The following is a 13,958-nucleotide window of genomic DNA, read 5'->3' on the forward strand; positions in this document are numbered from 1 at the left end:
GTATTTTAAAATGGGGTTTCAGAGTTTTTAGGGGGTTTTGAATGTTTTATGTAGTTTGTATGTAGTTTTATGTAGTTTTTATGAGTTTTATGTAGTTTTTCAGTTTCATTGTTCTGCATGGGACAATGACAATAAAGATATCACATCTCATATATGGTCTAAATTTTATGTTGCTAATGGTGATACTTTGCATCATAGCTTTGGATTGCTTTGTGATCGTTTAATACTGTAATTCACCACGGAAGCACTTGAAGGCTGGGCATTTGCTGGGTGGCAGGCAGGAAAATAAATTATAAAAAAGGAAAGTATTACTGCATTTGATTTTTATTTATTTTTTGCAGCTCCCTCCTGCAAAAAAGTAATAAAATAAAATAAAATAAACTGTTGGAGGTAGGCATGTGGAAAACCTAATGCAACAACTGGAGTTCTTTTCTCTCTTTTCCCTCTCAGGGGCATTTTTACAGAGGGAATCTCTTGTATCATTGCTGGTTTGCTGGGCACTGGCAATGGTTCTACTTCCTCGAGCCCCAACATTGGCGTCTTGGGCATCACCAAGGTACCACCCTGCAATGTTTGACGGCGCCTTCTGTTTCTTGCTGGATTTCTGCCAGTCACGGTTCCTGGGGCTATGCTGGGAGGAGAGTCGGGAACATTTGCCGGAGCTGAACGCAGCAGCTGCTTGCTTCTCTCTTCCGCTCCAGAAGCAGAACGCAGCTCCCAGTTTCTGGAACCTGGGCAAGATCAGCAGCAGGTTTTGATCTTCCAGTCCCATCCTAGTTTGGGCTTCTGGTTACTTTGATTTCATGTACTTGACAGCCTCCCATGGAATCCTGGGATTATTCCAGTGGATGCAGAGCTAGGAAGATGAGGAAGCTCCCATTGACTAGGTCAGACTGTTGGTCCATCTAAGGTTGGCAGAGGTCCTTAACATCTTTATAAACTGTATAAACTAAGTCAGGGGGCAGAGAAGCTGTGGCTTTTCAGAGGCCACTGAACTATAGCTCCATCTCTGGCCAAGTTACCCCTCTGGTAAGGACAGAACATCAGGAAGCATGCATCAGAACTTTTATATGTGAATGAATGGGCTCTCCTACAGAGACTGTTTTTTGCACCAGTGGTTCTACAGGTGTGGCTCTGGTGCCAAGATTGTCCATTGAAAGTGAAATATACTCGGAGTCGAGAGTGGATTTCATGCTCTTTATTCAGCTCTTAGTGGTGAGGAGGAATAGAAGGTCCCCCAGAATGTCTGCCTTATATACATTATTTACACAATGGGCCCCGCGTGATTGGCTAATTCCGGGATTCTCCTGTAGGCCAATCAGGTTGCGGATTCACTTCCACCTGGAGCTGGATTGGGTGGCTCCTGTGGACCAATCAGACTGCTGCATTCTGAATCCTATTGTTCTAGGACCAATCAGACTGCTGCATTCTGAATCCTATTCAACTTAGCACATAACAGAAAGATTCGCCCATCTGTATTGCTTGTCATGCAGAATGCCCCACCTGTACAATCCCTGGCGTCTCCAGAGTCAGTTGCAGGAGATGAAAGGAGAGGCGAGACTCCCATTTTCTTCCTGAGACCTGGGAGTGCTGCTGTTTGCTGGAGCAGAGAGTGCTAGGTTAGAGGCCTGGCTGAGAGGTAGCCCTGAAGGAATGGGTTTCTGTGTAGTAAGTTTTAAAAACTGACTCAACCCCCCCCCCTTTTGTTCTTTCAGAAGAAAGCACTTTTAAATGCGTAAAACTTGAACTGTTGAGCAAAACACCATAATAAAAGACACAACTGCATAAACAGTTCTGTCCTTTATCAGAACAGGCCAGGCATGGCCTTGGCTCCCCAGGAAACAACGAAAACACGTCAAAACTTTATCTTATGTGCGGACCACAAAATACTCACAAGACCAATGTCCGGGGAAAACGCCAAAAGCTTGTTCCCGGAGATTATGACGTGCCCCCCCCCAGATAAGAGTAGGAAGAGGAAGATCCTTTTATGGTCAGAAGTACAGGAAGGAAGATCCTTTTTATGGATGAGAGTACCAGAGCAGGAACATATGTGATGTCAACCTGTGTATACAAGTTAACGCGGCTAGGGAAGGGGGAGAGGATGCCTGGAGAGTATATAAACTGCATGAAACCTGTCATTTCTTTGGACTTTGCTGTGGACCCACCACGCAAGTGCCTTCTGCTATCCGGAGAGCAGAATAAACTCTTTCTTTGACCAACTCGGTGTCATTTTGACTTCCTTCCTCCTGTCCCGGAGCAACGCAGACCCAATCGGTGAACTCCATAAGGCTACAGCCCCTAGATTCTGTTACGTTCCAGCTGCCATCATCGGCAGCCAACATGGTCCATTTTCAGGGATGATGGGAGGCGAAGTCCAGCAATATCTGGAGGGGCACCATGTCAAGTATCCTCCGTATAACCTGTTATAAGTCAGCTTCACATGCAGAATTTAAAGGCACATAGCTTAGATGGCTGAATTCAAGAGGAGTTACTTCCAGGTAAGGAAGTAAGGAACGTGGGTGGCACTGTGGGTTAAACCACAGAGCCTAGGGCTTGCCGATCAGAAGGTCGGTGGTTCGAATCCCCATGACGGGGTGAGCTGCTGTTGCTCAGTCCCTGCTCCTGCCAACCTAGCAGTTCAAAAGCACATCAAAATGCAAGTAGATAAATAGGTACCACTCCGGTGGGAAGGTAAACGGCGTTTCCATGCGCTGCTCTGGTTCGCCAGAAGCGTCTTAGTCATGCTGGCCACATGACCCGGAAGCTGTACGCCGGCTCCCTCGGCCAGTATAGCAAGATGAGCACCACAACCCCAGAGTCGTCCATGACTAGACTTAATGGTCAGGGGTCCCTTTACCTTTACCTTGACTTCCAGGTAAGTGTGCACAGGATTGTAGCTTAAAACCTCACTTTGCTCATGAAAACATGGGACCAACGATCTCTTATGACAGTTAGAAACCCGACTGAAAGGGCAAAGCCTATAGTTGTCAGGTACTATAAAAAGAAATGCAAATTCTCCCATCCTGGAGATGTTAATAGTCTAGCTAACAGTACACCACCAGTAAATAGATGCAACAGAACCCCCTTCTTCCTGCAGCAAATTAGGAAGCAGACATGGAGATGAATAACAGTATTGTGAAGGACGAACATATGATGTTACTCGTGTTTTTGCTCTTCCTATACAGGTAGGCAGCAGGAGAGTGGTACAGTACGGTGCTGGAATCATGCTCATTTTGGGAACCATTGGCAAATTTACAGCTTTGTTTGCCTCCCTCCCTGACCCCATCCTTGGAGGGATGTTCTGCACGTTGTTTGGTAAGTTACCTTTATTCTGCTGTGCAAAATACAGTAAGCAGGATATTATTATTTCTTATAAATATAGCAATGTGCAAGAAAACCTGTAGAATATAGTCATTTACTTGTATTAGTGTGGTAGTGATTCTTCAACTTCAACTTTGTTGGACTGGTCATATTGTTTATCATGCCTGATTATCATCTTCCAAAGCAACTACTTTATTCCCAATTTAAGAATGGAAAGCGAAATACCAGTGGACAACAAAAGAGGTTTAAAGACACTCTCAAGGCAAATCTTTTTTTTAAAAAAAAATTAGTACAGTGGTACCTTGGGTTACAGACGCTTCAGGTTACAGACACTTCAGGTTACAGACTCCGCTAACCCAGAAATAGTACCTCAGGTTAAGAACTTTGCTTCAGGATGAGAACAGAAATCACGCGGCGACGGCAGCAGGAGGCCCCATTAGCTAAAGTGGTGTTTCAGGTTAAGATCAGTTTCAGGTTAAGAATGGACCTCCAGAACGAATTAAGTTCTTAACCCGAGGTACCACTGTATAAGCATAACTGGGAAACACTGGCCTGTGAGTGCTCCAGTTGGAGAACAGCCTTTACCAAAGGTGTCATGGACTTTGAAGATGCTCAAACTCAGGACGAAAGAAAGAAATGTGCTAAGAGGAAGGCACGCTTGGCAAACCCTCACCGTGATCAACTCCCGCCTGGAAACCTGTGTCCCCACTGTGGAAGGACTTGTGGATCCAGAATTGGCCTCCACAATCACTTCTGAACTCACTGTTAAGGCCATATTCATGGAAGACAATCTCACTCAGCTACAAGTGATTGTTGAGGAAGAAGAAGAAGTCGTCATGTGGAAATAGCTATGTGTTTTTAGTCATGACCAGGACCTTAATGACAGTTGTTGTTTGTTGTTTAGTCGTTTAGTCATGTCTGACTCTTCGTGACCCCATGGACCAGAGCACGCCAGGCACTCCTGTCTTCCCCTGCCTCCCGCAGTTTGGTCAAACTCATGCTGGTAGCTTCGAGAACACTGTCCAACCACCTCGTCCTCTGTCATCCCCTTCTCCTTGTGCCCTCCATCTTTCCCAACATCAGGGTCTTTTCCAGGGAGTCTTCTCTTCTCATGAGGTGGCCAAAGTCTTGGAGCCTCAGCTTCAGGATCTGTCCTTCCAGTGAGCACTCAGGGCTGATTTCCTTAAGAATGGAGAGGTTTGATCTTGCAGTCCATGGGACTCTCAACAGTCTCCTCCAGCATCATAATTCAAAAGCACCATTTCTTCGGCGATCAGCCTTCTTGATGGTCCAGCTCTCACTTCCATACATCCCTACTGGGAAAACCATAGCTTTAACTTTACGGACCTTTGTCGGCAAGGTGATGTCTCTGCTTTTTAAGATACTGTAGCCTTTCCCAACCTGGTCCTGTCCAGATGTTTTCAGCTACAACTCCCTCCAGCCCTTATCATAGAATCATTAATTGTAGAGATGGAAGGGGTCCTGAGTGTGATCTAGTTCAAGCCCCTGAAATAAGGGGAGGAATGTCTGGCAGCTCAGTTGTCAATAACAAACTTAGTTCATCTATGCCAAGGGGGTTAAGGAGCCTTTGTTTCACTGAAGCAGAGCCAAAAGCACAATTTAAACCACAGCTGAACCTGAACAAAGTAAAAGCTTGCAACGGTTTGATTCCCTGCCAGCCTTTCAGATATTAGGTCTGAGGTTGCCCTATTTTTCCTCCTCTTTTTCCAGAATACACATTTATCTGAATGAAAGTTTTAGAGGTGGCCACATGAGGACTATTAAATTAAAGTGAAGAGTGAAGTGTGTTTTGCAAAGTTTTGACAAAGAGCAAAGCTGTAGCAGTTTAAAAACAACTCAGAGACTTCCCAAGCTAAAAACACAAAAGCAAAAGTATCAGGAAAGCATCTATATATTAAAGGAGATTTGTCAATATTATTTCTCCCACTTTAATATTCTCTCTCAGAACAGACACACACACAAATGTTTCCAAATCTGACATAGCTGTATTTTATTTTGCCAGCTACTCGGAGGCAGAGCAATAGTCTCCTTAAGAAAAGCAAAACTGTCTGGTCCGTTTAAGTAAAGCAGTACTAAAAAATTAAGGATGACCATAAAACACTTATTTGGGGCAATCTCATTCTCACATTACTCTTTCCCGGTGTGTTTATTTTCTGCAAAATGCTAGGCACACCTTAGCCCCTTAAAGTGTCCTTATTGCAGGAATTTCTCAGTTAACTCTGCATGATTTGCTGATACTTCTAGGATTAAAAGGGGCTTTAATATATCTTAGGGTGTTTCCAGACAACCTGTTTATTGAGCATTCAACCTGATATGCTTGCAGATGGATTAGGCAACACTGGCTATTTAATGAACACTCATCTTGATATTTTGCAGGGAGGTTAGGTGACTGTTGCATCAAAACAGTGTTTCGCTACATTTTCCAGTGTATTTTCCTGTTACTTCCCTTACAGCAAAAAACTGGGTTTGTTGTGCAAGACTCGCCCCTCCCCAATCAAATATAAATGTGTACATTTGATTTACTAGTATGTGATTGAATCCAGCTCAGAACTAGCAACAGACTTTGGAAGCACCCTTAGAAAGGACTCAAAGAAGTGATACGAATGTTCTGTGATACATAAAAATATCCAAAGTTGAAAGGTTGAATTTTAGGGTGACCTGCATCAAATGTGAGAACTAAGGAAATCTGAACACACAGTTAAAGCTACACACCCACACCCCCACCCACCCACCCACCCACACACTAAAATGTTAAAAGCACAAAACACATTCCCCCCCCCGTCAAATAATTCTGAGTGCTGTAGTTCGTAAGTGACAATTCTCAGCAACCTTTAACAAACTACAGTGCCCAGAATCGTTTGGGGTTGGTGGGGAGGGGGCTGTACTTTAAAAGTATAGTGCAGAGGTAGGCAATGGGGGTGGCGCTGTGGGTTAAACCACAGAGCCTAGGACTTGCTGATCAGAAGGTTGGCGGTTTGAATCCCCACGATGGGGTGAGCTCCCGTTGCTCGGTCCCTGCTCCTGCCAACCTAGCAGTTCGAAAGCACGTCAAAGTGCAAGTAGATAAATAGGTACCGCTCTGGCGGGAAGGTAAACAGCGTTTCCATGCGCTGCTCTGGTTCGCCAGAAGCGGCTTAGTCATGCTGGCCACATGACCCGGAAGCTGTACGCCGGCTCCCTCGGCCAGTAAAGCGAGATGAGTGCCGCAACACCAGAGTCGGCCACGACTGGACCTAATGGTCAGGGGTCCCTTTACCTTTTAGGCAACCTAAGGCCTGGGGGCTGGATGTGGCCCAATCGCCTTCTGAATCTGGCCCGTGGATGGTCCGGGAACCAGCGTGCTTTTACATGAGTAGAATGTGTCCTTTTATTTAAAATGCATCTCTGGTTATTTGTGGGGCATAGGAATTTGTTCATTCCCCCCCCAAAAAAAAATATAGTCCGGCCCACCACATGGTCTGAGGGATGGTGGACTAGCCCACGGCTGAAAAAAGTTGCTGGTATAATGTGTATGCAGCCTTAGTTTGTGTAATTTAGCCAGGGGGGAGGGCACTAAAGACTCCCTTGAGCACTGAAAATATAAAGAATCTTGTATTGATTGAAATTTCATTGTGTAAACCCACGTATCATGGTCTCTGCCCCCCCCCATCCCGAACTAGTGACGTTGTGCTTGGGGCAACAGGGTTATTTGTTTCCAGCAGGGATCCAAAACACTGGATACCATGGGCAGAGCCAAGATTTTGTTTTGGGGGGATTGGACACCCACCTGCCATTAGGGCTGCCAAACGTCCAGATTTTTGCAGGGGTGTTTGGCATTTTTGTAAGAAAAAGCTCAACAGTTTTGAAATGCCTCAGCAACAGTTGCTTTAAATTACTTTCTTTTGACCCAAAGTGCTCAGAAAAAATCTGTCAAAATCTTTCTACAATTTCTACTTTTAGTTAAGGATGGATTGATTGATTTACCCCCCTGACTGTACCCATACCAGACACTATAGATGGCACCCACCGCCTGTCAAAATACAGTTTCTCTACCCTTTAGAGTGGGACGCGGGTGGAGCTGTGGGTTAAATCACAGAGCCTAGGACTTGCTGATCAGAAGGTCGGCAATTCGAATCCCTGCGACAGGGTGAGCTCCCATTGCTCTGTCCCTGCTCCTGCCAACCTAGCAGTTCGAAAGCACGTCAAAAGTACAAGTAGATAAATAGGGACCGCTTACTAGTGGGAAGGTAAACGGCGTTTCCGTGTGCTGCTCTGGTGCCGGTTCGCCAGAGCAGCTTCGTCACGCTGGCCACGTGACCCAGAAGTGTCTGCGGACAGCGCTGGCTCCCAGCCTCTAGAGTGAGATGAGCGCACAACCCTAGAGTCCGTCAAGACTGGCCCGTACGGGCAGGGGTACCTTTACCTTTACCTTTATCCTTTAGAGTGGGACGCGGGTGGAGCTGAGGGTTAAACCACAGAGCCTAGAACTTGCTGATCAGAAGGTCGGCAGTTTGAATCCCTGCGACAGAGTGAGCTCCCGTTGCTCGGTCCCTGCTCCTGCCAACCTAGCAGTTCGAAAGCATGTCAAAGTGCAAGTAGATAAATAGGTACCGCTCCGGCGGGAAGGTAAACGGCATTTCCATGCGCTGCTCTGGTTTGCCAGAAGCGGCTTAGTCATGCTGGCCACATGACCCGGAAGCTGTACGCCGGCTCCCTCGGCCAATAAAGCGAGATGAGCACCGCAACCCCAGAGTCATCCACGACTGGACCTAAGGGTCAGGGGTCCCTTTACCTTTACCTTACCCTTTAGAGGTAGAAGATTCACTTGGGACTGCTGCAATGTGTGCGATCCCAGAAAAACAGTTTACAGACAAGGATTGTTCTGAAGCAGCACTGACTGGGGAAGTCGGTCCCTTGCACTGGCCTTTCCTGCAACCTTATCTTTAAGAAGTCCACTGCGCATGTATAATAAAGTTTTTCCTCTTTCCCATTTGCAGGCATGATCACAGCAGTGGGGCTCTCCAACCTGCAGTTTGTCAACATGAACTCCTCCCGCAACCTTTTCATCCTGGGCTTTGCAATGTTTTTTGGGCTCACCGTCCCAAACTACTTAGATTCGCGCCCAAATGCTATCAACACAGGTACAGTCATACCTCGGGTTGAAGTAGCTTCAGGTTAAGCATTTTCGGGTTGCACTCCGCGGCAACCCGGAAGTAACGGAGCGTGTTACTTCTGGGTTTCGATGCTCGTGCATGCGCATGCGCTCAAAAGAACATCACGCGCATGCGCGGAAGCGGCAAATCGCTGCATGCGCTGATGCATGGATGCAGGTTGCATTTGCATCCAAGGTACCACTGTATTGAAAAGTCGCTGGAAAGTCTTTGCCTAATCAGAGGCATACAGAACCTCAGGACTGGGCTGGTCCTACAATTAAGGGAGAGAGCGAGAGAGCCAGCAGAAGCCCTTCCTCTGTTCCCACCCCTTTGTTCCCTCCTCCTGAGCTGGAGCAGGAACAGCATCGAAGCTTTGTTGTCAGTCTTGTGTCTCCTGCTAGTCTGGTCAGCTTCTGTATGTGCCAGCCTGGCTTCTAACGAAAGACACACATAGATATTTCAGGCATCTTGTGGCTCCGCATTGTGATTACAATTGTTTGTGGCAGTTCTAGGATTCTGTGATATGCATGGTACATCATCATCATCATCATATTTTATTTATATCCCGCCCTCCCCAGCCGAAGCCGGGCTCAGAGTGGCTAACAACAGTAAAGTAATACAGCAGTCTAAAATCAATTCATTATAAAATCAGTTCAAATCAAATTAATGGCAACCATTGGGCTAGAGTTCTGTGAGGATTGCCAAAGGAGGGGGTCAGGCTGTGCCCTGGCCAAAGGCCTGGTGGAACAGCTCTGTCTTGCAGGCCCTGCGGAAAGATGTCAAGTCCCGCAGGGCTCTAGTCTCTTGTGACAGAGCGTTCCACCAGATCGGAGCCACAGCCGAAAAAGCCCTGGCTCTGGTCAAGGCCAGCCTAACCTCCCTGTGGCCCAGAACCCCCCAAGATGTTTTTGTTTCAAGACTGTAAGGTCCTCTGTGGGACATGCCAGGAGAGGCGGTCCTGTAGGTATGAGGGTCCTAGGCCGTATAGGGCTTCAAAAGTTAAAACCAGCACCTTAAACCTGATCCTGTACTCCACCTGGAGCCAGTGCAGCTGGTATAGCACCGGGTGAATGTGATCCCGCAGTGAGGACCCCATAAGGAGTCTCACCGTGGCATTCTGCACCCGCTGGAGTTTCTGGGTCAGTCTCAAGGGCAGCCCCACGTAGAGCGAGTTACAATAATCCAGTCTGGAGGTGACCGTCGCCTGGATCATAGTGGCTTGGTCAGGGCGAGAGAGGTAAGGAGCCAACTGCTTAGCTTGGTGGAGATGAAAAAATGCCGCCTTTGTTATAGCTGCAATCTGCACCTCCCTGGAAAGGAAGGTGTTGAAGATTACACCCAAACTCTTAACGGACGGTGCTGGCACTAATTGCACCCCCGCAGGAGATGGGAGTTGCCCCCCCAATCCCATATTGTTCTGACCCAGGTCGTTCAGCCTTTGTCCTGATGACAGCCACACACACCCAATGTCTGCTAGCCAGGGGAAAGGACCACAGTTCCATTAAGCTCAGAAGGTCCCAGCTTCAATTCTCAGCATCCCCAAGTAGGCTGGGAAATGCTTCATTTCCAAAACCTTGGAGAGCAGCTGCTAATCAGGGTGGACAATGCTGAGCTCGATACACCAATGGTCTGGCTCCACATCAGGCAGCTTCTGACACATGTTCTTAATTCGATGGGCATGATTTTTTGAAATAGGAATGGCTTTTGAAACTGAATTCTGCACTGATGACCTAGAACAGGCTTCCTCAACCTTGGCCCTCCAGATGTTTCGAGACTACAGTTCCCATCATCCCTGGCCGCTGGTCCTGCTAGCTAGGGATCATGGGAGTTGTAGGCCAAAAACATCTGGAGGGCCGAGTTTGAGGAAGCCGGACCTAGAAGAATGGAGTGGCGACGTATCATGTACTGATGGAACCAGCTTTACTTTTTCTGTCCTAGCCTGATGGCTAAAAAGAAACGAATGAGGTGTCAAAAGCTAGTCACCAGGCCATGATTTCTCAGTCATTAAGGATGTTTGGGGGCAAAGGGCAGGTCAGAGAGAAAGGAAAGGAAACTGAGTAATGAGATAACTACCGTATTTTTTGCTCCATAAGACTCACTTTTCCCCTCCTAAAAAGGGGAAATGTGTGTGCGTCTTATGGAGCGAATGCAGGCTGCGCAGCTATCCCAGAAGCCAGAACAGCAAGAGGGATTGCTGCTTTCACTGCGCAGCGATCCCTCTTGCTGTTCTGGCTTCTGAGATTCAGAATATTTTTTTCTTGTTTTCCTCCTCCAAAAACTAGGTGCGTCTTGTGGTCTGGTGCGTCTTATAGAGCGAAAAATACGGTGTGCAGTACACTGCATGTGTGAATGGAGCGATGGGTGGATTGGGTGGGAAAGAGAGGCAGAAAGACTCCATTTCTTTAGATTGCCTAAACCTACCAAACCAAAAACATGTGCTTTCTGGGACTTTTATCTTTGGCAAATGAGGGCAAAGAACTTGGGGTCTGGGTATGTGTTGATGGTGAGGTTTGATTGATGTGCCACCTTTCGTTTGTAGGAAAATGAGTTAGTATAAGAAAATAGGGTTCTGAACTCCATGGAAAAGCTGAGTTGGGGAAGGAGAAAATGACATACAAAAGCATATATACCACCATTTCAACTGTAAACAGATTGTTTTTAATTAGCTAAATTTAACATTTTCATGCTCAATCCATCTGCAGTTTTCAGTTCAAGCTCCAAAAGCAGTTTTGAATTTGTGATACGATAGGCATGTTGTCAATCTTATTTCTAGGTATTGCTGAAGTGGACCAAATATTAACAGTGCTCTTAACCACAGAAATGTTTGTTGGAGGTGGCATTGCATTCATACTGGACAATACCATCCCAGGTACAGCAGTTTCATTTCCTTGCAGTATTTTCAGAGTGTTTGTTGTGGGGGAGGAAGGGAAAGGAGAATGTTAGCTGCTTTGAGACTCCTGTGGGTAGTGATAAAGCAGAATATCAAATCCAAACTCTGTCCGAAACCCAAGGCGAGCATTGCTTGTCAGAGGTGACAATTTTTTTAGCTCTCCTACCCCTCTAACGGGACGCGGGTGGCGCTGTGGGTTAAACCACAGAGCCTAGGACTTGCCGATCAGAAGGTTGGCAGTTCAAATCCCCGCAACGGGGTGAGGTCCCGTTGCTCGGTCCCTGCTCCTGCCAACCTAGCAGTTCGAAAGCACGTCGAAGTGCAAGTAGATAAATAGGTACCGCTCCGGCGGGAAGGTACACGGTGTTTCCGTGCACTGCTCTGGTTCACCAGAAGCGGCTTAGTCATGCTGGCCACATGACCCAGAAGCTGTACACCAGCTCCCTCGGCCAATAAAGCGAGATGAGCGCCGCAACCTCAGAGTCAGCCACGACTGGACCTAACAGTGGTGGAGTGTGGAAACATTGACATTGACTCATCGACTGCTGTGGGCTTGAGAGCGCACACTTGCATATGCGGTGATTGTGGAGTAGTCGGGCACACACATATGTGTCTACACTTAAACGCAGCAAGAATTTCTTTAGTAGAATCCTGATCACACACACTGACCATTTTCTGAATTTGGAGTGTTACGCATTTGCTGGAGGGTTGTTTGTATGAACGATCCATATTGCAGATGGTAAGAACTGTGTGCTTTCTACCAAGTTTGAATTAACCATTTGCAAAATGGAGCGTCTAGCAATTGAACCATTATAAGGGACTGGCCAGAGGCTGCAGTTTCTTTTAACTACTGTCCGTCGCCATTTGGCCAAGACTGCTGCAGCTGCGGTTGTAAACTTGCTTTATTTTGTTAAGAGATTATATGGTTCTCCTCTTTGTTTTGAACACCCCCCCCCCCAATCTATACTCCTTCCCAGGGACTCTAGAGGAACGTGGTCTAGTACAATGGAAGGCTGGGGCACATGCAAACAGTGGCACGTCTGCAAAACTGAAGAGTTACGATTTTCCATTTGGAATGGGTGTGATTAGAAGGATCCAGTGGTTAAAATATGTGCCAATTTGTCCAGTCTTCATGGGTTTTCACTGCGGAACAAAGAGGGATTCCAGCACACCAGAACAGACAGCAAACACGGCAGAGATTACAGTCATATGTACAAAAGTTTGAAGAGACTCCTGTAAGGTATGGAAGTTTGGACAATACTAGGGTATTTAAATCATACCCCATGCCTCCAGCAAATCACACCAGCAGAGGAGATTTTCCTCTGCCAACGTGTTGAGTTAAAGAGAAAGCAGTTAACATTCAGCCTGGTGAACGGTTTAGCTGTAAATCTGCAAGACACCTTTGTTCATGGGCAGAATTCTGCCACCCCCTTTCAGTTCTGTCTATCCAGTATGTGCTTGGAAGAAAAAGATGTATTGGTGCTATGTTTTGGGAGGCCATTAGCAGAATTGTGTGTATCCTCCTGTCGAAATAAGTAAATCCCACAGTCAAAATGATTCCGTCAAGTATAATTGCTTTAAACTTACTTTGATTTTTACAGCTGGCCTAGTGTTGTGATTCAAATTAAGGAATTTGGGACTTTTTTTGGGCAAGAAATGATGCAACAGGTGGAAGGTATTGTTTACATACACAAATATGAGGACTGGTTGGATTCCTCAAGGAACCGGTTCTGTTTCCAGTACACTTCTAAGTAAAGTGTTGTGGACACTTAAAAGTAAACAATTATTATAATGACCTTGCTGTAAAAAAATATGCTAGCTAATAACACCAAACCTTGAACCACATTACTATGAAAGGTATTAAGTCTTAATTAAGCATTTTTCTGAAATCCCCTCCACTGAAACCTCCTCACTGTTTCCCAGCTCAGTTTATGATGGCTCTGAAACTATAATATAAATAATAATAATAATAATACCTTTATTGTCAATGTACAATGAAATACAGGGCGTAAGTAGCACTCTCTACAATTTATCTCTGACAGTTAAAAAATCGCTGTTACCCTGCATCTGGTAATGTATGGTGCCAAAGACTTAAGATAGCTTTGATTTGCATGTAACCAGGTGCAAGACTACAGTTACTGTCAGTACCTAAGAAGTAAAGAAGGCTAATTCCACAGCAACAGGCTTAAAGTTGTTGGCATTTAGTGAAATTACATGCCAAGGAGTAATCTTAAAAAAGGGCAACATTAATTCAGGCCCATGTCTTCCCTAATTTGCTTCACTTTACAAATAACAGCACACATCCTTTACATCTTTTCCTTATGTCAAGTCTATTACCCTCTCTCTCTCCATCAAGGCCTGCACACAAGAAAAAGATGAACACTCAGGAAATAAAAAACCAAGAAGTCGTTTCTACTATTATTTATTTTTTTAAATATTTTTGAAAAAATATAATTTTTTTACAATATTTTCAACTTAAACACTATTCACACTGAACACGTATGGCAGCTTAAGCTACCCAAATATGAAGTTTAAGAAGCCAAAACTGTTCTAGTTGTATTAAAAAAAAATTGTGCTGCAGACTACTGTGTAGT

The 13,958-nt window shown here is 45.7% G+C and overlaps 1 protein-coding gene across 1 annotated transcript in view; it reads left to right on the forward strand.

Annotated features, from left to right (window-relative positions):
• The window catches only part of SLC23A1 (solute carrier family 23 member 1), a 40,879-nt gene extending 26,941 nt beyond the window's left edge, over nucleotides 1-13,938 (forward strand). The window contains exons 10-14 of the mRNA XM_081855576.1: nucleotides 451-556; nucleotides 3,186-3,315; nucleotides 8,319-8,462; nucleotides 11,248-11,343; nucleotides 12,342-13,938. Of these exons, the coding sequence (XP_081711702.1) occupies nucleotides 451-556; nucleotides 3,186-3,315; nucleotides 8,319-8,462; nucleotides 11,248-11,343; nucleotides 12,342-12,589 (724 nt within the window). The 3' untranslated portion in view covers nucleotides 12,590-13,938. The remainder of the gene's footprint in view (nucleotides 1-450; nucleotides 557-3,185; nucleotides 3,316-8,318; nucleotides 8,463-11,247; nucleotides 11,344-12,341) is intronic.
• The last annotated feature ends 20 nt before the right edge of the window (nucleotides 13,939-13,958 follow it).

Source organism: Podarcis erhardii, assembly GCF_964252035.2.
Source record: "Podarcis erhardii genome assembly, chromosome: 3".
Lineage (NCBI taxonomy): Eukaryota > Metazoa > Chordata > Lepidosauria > Squamata > Lacertidae > Podarcis > Podarcis erhardii.